The sequence below is a fragment of the Salvia miltiorrhiza genome, chromosome 1 (assembly GCF_028751815.1).
Source record: "Salvia miltiorrhiza cultivar Shanhuang (shh) chromosome 1, IMPLAD_Smil_shh, whole genome shotgun sequence".
Taxonomy (NCBI): Eukaryota; Viridiplantae; Streptophyta; class Magnoliopsida; order Lamiales; family Lamiaceae; genus Salvia; species Salvia miltiorrhiza.
In genome coordinates this window covers 37,760,143-37,765,862 of record NC_080387.1, presented here as the reverse complement: position 1 = coordinate 37,765,862, position 5,720 = coordinate 37,760,143, and the positions used below count along the sequence as shown (strand labels likewise).

Sequence of the window (5,720 nt, the reverse complement as noted above, 5' to 3'; positions counted from 1 at the left end):
AACATGAGTTGTTTATTCTCGATTTAGTCTTTTGCCATGAGGTGTCTTCAAGTTATAATTTATAACTTGAAGAATTTTTCCATCTCCTTGTGCCTCCCATTTTTATTTCCGCTATAATTTTTCTCAATGTGATTGTGCGTGTTGTTTCAACATTCAGCATAACATTTTGATCCAGAAGAAGCAACACTAACATATAATAATTATATTACACTACTAGTATGTGCGTCGATACTTAAAAGACACAACATGTGAATCAATACCTTGTATAGCTGTATGCATGGCTTTATATACAAACTTTTAGAATTGTATTTAGGGGCAATTGTGTCAGAATACACAAATTTAAAACATAAATTTTAATTTTATATATAAATTAAAAATTATATTTCTAAATACACAAGATTTCAATTGTATAAAAAATCATAACAATTATCAATTTTTGACAAATAAATATATTCATAATAAGGTGAAGTCACAAATTAATATCATCAAAGATACCAATCAATTATGTCGTTTACATTTATGCCATAAAAATATTTTGGACATTTCACTTCGACACTAATCTAGGAACAATTGATAATTGTGCGAAAAAAAAACTGAAATATTTAAAATTCAGATACTTATAAGCGGAATTTTTAGTTCATACTCAAAACCAAATTTAAAAATAGAATAATATACAAGAATTAAAAAAAAACATTAATTTTGATATCCAGGAGGGCCCCACCCCACGGACAGAGCTCAAATTATAAATTACATGCACTGCTCCATTGTTTTTTGGTGGTGGGAGAGTGAGAGAAAGAAACCAAAGCATTATTAAACCAAATCAAGAAAAAAAAAGGGAAAAAGAAAATGCCGAATTCAGATTCATTTCTGCGGCAGCTAAGCAGCAAGGAAGGGTGGGAGTCAGCATCGAAGCGGTGGGGCGTCGGCCGCGAGAGCTGCGACGGCGCTAATTGGAAGCAGGTGGAGGGGCTCTGCGGGGATAATGGGATGTTCGCGATGAAGAAGAGGGTGATGGTGGTGGTGGATCAGTCCTCACACACAAAACACGCAATGATGTGGGCCCTCACCCACGTCACTAACAAGGGCGACATTCTCACTCTCCTCCACGTAGTTTCTCACTCTAGCCGGAGCTCCGACACCTACTCCTCTTCTTCCTCTCACTACCTTGCCACGTCACTCGGCTCTCTCTGCAAGGCCTGTAAGCCCGAGGTCAGTTTTCTCGCCTTCGCTTCCAAACACGGCCTTAGCTTCTAAAAGATTGGATTTTTCTTGGAGTTTGTGAATGCTGCTTCATGATTCTTGCCCCCGTTTTGCAGTTTCCTCAGCTTTGTTTGCTCATTGCTTCCAAACACGGCCTTAGCTTCAAAAAGATTGGATTTTTATTGTTTTTTCTAGGAGTTGTATGAAACCTGCTCGATGATTCTTCTTTCCCCATTTTGCAGTTTTTCTGACCTTTGTTTACTGCTGTTTCCGAACAATGCCTTGGCTTGAAAAAAAGATTGGATTTTTTTAATTATTTGTTTTTTATTGGAGTTGTGAAACTGCTTGATGATTCTTGGTGTTTTTGTTTCTGTCTGTTAAAAATGTTGGGATTTGATGTTTTTGTTGGAATATCCAGTCAAAAGAAGGGAGTTGAGTTATCATTGCAAATTTCATTATTTTTGGTTTTCTTTTTCTTTATCAGGAAAATTCAGAATAAAGAGAGATTTCGCAGAGCCTTTTTGAATTTCTTTTATTTTTTGTGGGAATTTGACGGTTTGTTGTCTGAAACTTAGGTTGAAGTGGAAGCATTGGTAATCCAAGGACCAAAAATGGCTACTGTAATAAGCCAGGTTAAAAAGCTTGAGGTTTCTGTTCTAGTCCTAGGCCAGAAGCAGCCTTCTCCATTTCTTAACTGGTGAGCATCATTACTCCAAATCTTCATATAATTCGATGATGAATTGCATTCGGTTTAGCTGTGGATTCGAGATGATGTTTTTTTATTCTTAATTATTTCAAAATTTGGGCAGCCTGTGTTTGAAGAGCAGCTCAGAGGATTTTGTGGAGCAATGCATCAACAATTTGGAGTGCTTGACAATAGGAGTGAGAAAGCAGAGCAAAACAGTAGGTGGATACCTCATCAGCACAAGATGGCACAAGAATTTCTGGCTTCTTGCTTAGCCAAAAATTGTCTAAAAATCCTATGTAATCAAGAAAATAATCTCTCTGTCTTCCATTAACATCAGTCTGTAATTTTACCTTCAGGCAGGAACTAATATGACAGCTACTTCTCTCTCTCTCTCTCTACATGTCTTTTTCTATCAGTTTGTGAGTTCTGAAAATACGATGTCTACTTGAAAAATCAAAACCTAAAATAGTGGATTTGATTGTAGTAGAACTTCTCGCACAAGAGTATGTATGTGATAATCTTACTCCATTCTCGATTTGATAACAAAAGAAGAAGAAATCTTCAAATTCTCTACAAGTAAAACATCTAATCACCGTTTCTGCGCAAAGAAAAGGTTCAAACTTTGTCGTCTAATTTGTCACTTACTAATGGGAGCAACTCCATCTTGCTCCGCGGAGTCCGGGGCGTACGAGGGGTTCCCGGCGCTTGGGATGAGAGCATGTGTCTCACGTACCCGTAGAAGGTGCACCCGACGAGAGTTATGGAGCATCCGACAGCGTTCATCATCGAGATCGGGTTGCGGAAGATCAGCCACGAACATGTCACAGCAACAGCAACCTAGAAAAGAAAACAAAACCCCAACTTCCGAGTTGAGAGATAAAAACAGTGTAGGCTAATTCACCACATAGATAGATTCAAGTAATTTTGAGCGTATTTGATTATCTAATTCTTCAAATACTCAATATGTATTATAAAACTCAGCAAGATCAATATCAAAGAGACACGAACCAATTATTTATCAAGTACAAGAAAGAGAAACAAGCACCTTGAGGTTTCCGGCAACGTTGAAGGTCACGGCGGTGGTGGAGTGGATGACGTAGAATATGGAGAAGTTAAGGCAAAAGGCCAACACTCCGGACCCGAATATGATGACAAGAGACGAGGGAAGAGAAGGGCATGTATAGAGCCATTCCACAACACCCGGTCCCTCGAGTAACAAGGCGGGCACGGCCAAGATCATCGTTGCAAATGGTGCCATGTAGTACACCGTGTTGATACTGCAACCGGAACCAAAAAACACAAATTGACTTGAAAATAGGGAAAACAAAGGATATACTAAGATATTTGATAACAAATAATGAACACTCGTAGCACGTTTGCAGTCGGGCGAATTAAGCAACAAACAGTTAGCTTAATAAAGCTCTAACGTGGCCACCTCATAAAGGGAAGATATAATCCAACTAAATGTGTACGAAAAATCAAATGAATTTTGATCATCTACAGCTGAGAACGAAGATCTACTGTGGTGAAACGGGAAGAACGAGAGGAAGGAGATAAATTTACCTATCAAATTTGTAACCATGCAACAGAGACTCTGCAAGAATGGTTTTTGTGGAAGTAGCAATGCAGCCGAACAAAGCAGCACAAAAGCCAAACATATTGAAACTGAGCTCCGTGATAGACGTGAGCAGAATCCCTCCCACAATAGGAATCAACGATGCCCAAATTTGCCAGTCAAAATACTTCTTCCATATAAGCCACTGCAAGAACACTGTTTCAAGAGCACGAGGAACACAGTGTTTTCACCATTGTGTCATGAACATGGAAACAGAAGAATAATTTACTCATCGAAGCCAATAACAACAACACCCGAGAAAATCATTATGGCACCCTAAAATGATAAAATACACGGTTCTCACCTGTCGTTGCAGGGGTGAAAGATTTGATGGTTTGCATAAAGGAAACAGGTATGTATCTCAGGCTCACGTTTCCCAACACTATGTTGATACAAAATATAAACGACATAGGGAAAATCCGCCTCCATCGATCTTCAGGATCAACTGAAATGAGCGGCTTAAGTTTTAGCACTTTAATTACCAAGTACGCACCAATTGCCGAGGATATGAAGTGAACACACGACACAGTCAATGGAAACTTAAAGTCCAGTTTCTGTCAAGAATCAAAGGAAACTAATGGTTATGATGATAACAAATACCAGCAAAAATGAGAGAGAGTACCCTCTTTTAAATTCGAATATAGCACAATTTAACCAAAGATGACGATGTATCATTCATATCACTTGATAACAATACGAGGTAAAATTCATTAATAAACAAGACTATATGGCAAAATGGTCAATATAGTGGAGATACGTTTAACATACATAGCCCCAAACATGTTCCCCTCATCCTCTTAATTGTTCGGGACACTAAGATATCGATCTAATACAATCTACGAGTTGCATTAATTGATCTTAGAACTCAAATTAAAAAGAAAAAAAATTCTTCAATCTACCAATTTGATCACATTCCAAAAGCACTAGAATAGTCATCAAGAATACACACCAAATTGTAAGAAGCTTCATCATGATTGTTAATGGATATAATTCACACACACACACACACACACAAATACGTGTATATATGTGGGTGTATCAAGAATTTCTTCAATATTTTTTACAATTGATAACACAAAAAGCTCTACATTACTCTAAATGACTTCTGAGAATTTCTTCCTTGACTTAAAAAAAAAAATTGAGAATACATTCTAATAACTATTCTAATTTCTAATGGTTTCTTTTTTACAAGAATTATTCCTCAGTTTATAAAGCCGAACAGAATGACAAGAACCACAATTCCAGCTAAGCATCAGCAGAATTTGAAGAAACAACAAAGATCCAACAATTCAAACCCAAAGAGGAATGCAAATCCAGAAAATATACTCAACATTACAACGCCGAAAATCTAAATTCACAAACGGAACTCCCTTCAAATTCTCTAAAAATCACAAAATCAAGAACCAAACCTGAAAGATCCATTTATTGATGATGATGACAGTGACATTGAAACCCCACCATTGTAGAATAGCCAACACCGATCGAATTACACTCCACTGGCACAACCTACTCTCCTCCATAATTTTTCCAAACCACCCCAGATCAAAAATTCCCAATAAAAACTCAAACTTTATTCAAGAAAACAGATCAAACGGGCCGGAGAGGGAAACCCCAAATGAGAATTGAGATTTCGGTGAGAAAAAATTGTGAATTTCAATAATTTGGCGACGACGGCGGAGGGGATAGGCTGGGTGTAGCCTGTCCGAGTGATGCCATGAGGTGTTTTTATTTTCAAGAAAAATAAATGAGAAAATGGGTTAATTCTTGTTACTGTGTTCTGATTTTGGAGGAATTCGAAACGTGTGGGGAAAAATGGGATTCTCGCTGCTCTTCTCACTACCTTCACGCCTTAATCACCTCTTTATTGGTGAGCTTCCAAAACCACACACACACTACACACAGCACACGCAGTTTGTGTGAAAATTTTGTGTGTTTATAATGTATATTTGTGTTGTGCATGTAATGTTTCTATTTTTTGGCCTTAAAAAAAATCTTTTAACCAATTGTAATTGATATGTTGCTCTTGCTCATTATAACTAAGCATTGTCGATATTGAGTTCATGTCAGTATTTTCTAATACGCGTAATTGGTGTGAAATTGTCAGGGCCGGCCCTGACATTCTGGGGGCCCTAGGCGAAAGGAAAAAAAAAGGCCCCCTAAAAAATGAAGCTTCATAATTTTATAGCAAACTTGAGATAGTTGCATATATGACTAACA

At 37.6% G+C, this 5,720-nt stretch overlaps 2 protein-coding genes across 2 annotated transcripts; one reads left to right on the top strand and one right to left on the bottom strand.

Moving 5' to 3' along the window:
• The first annotated feature begins 759 nt into the window (after positions 1-759).
• LOC131024012 (uncharacterized) lies at positions 760-2,276 on the top strand. The gene is made up of 3 exons (XM_057953646.1): positions 760-1,209; positions 1,776-1,897; positions 2,010-2,276. The coding sequence occupies exons 1-3, from the start codon at positions 847-849 to the stop codon at positions 2,158-2,160; spliced, it is 636 nt and encodes a 211-aa protein (XP_057809629.1). The 5' UTR covers positions 760-846; the 3' UTR covers positions 2,161-2,276.
• A 120-nt stretch (positions 2,277-2,396) lies between these two features.
• LOC131023969 (UDP-galactose transporter 1) lies at positions 2,397-5,512 on the bottom strand. Its single transcript, XM_057953639.1, has 5 exons — positions 4,913-5,512; positions 3,808-4,057; positions 3,452-3,659; positions 2,934-3,165; positions 2,397-2,725 (listed from the first exon to the last, which is right to left on the bottom strand). The coding sequence occupies exons 1-5, from the start codon at positions 5,021-5,023 to the stop codon at positions 2,504-2,506; spliced, it is 1,023 nt and encodes a 340-aa protein (XP_057809622.1). The 5' UTR covers positions 5,024-5,512; the 3' UTR covers positions 2,397-2,503.
• Between the last annotated feature and the right edge of the window lie 208 nt (positions 5,513-5,720).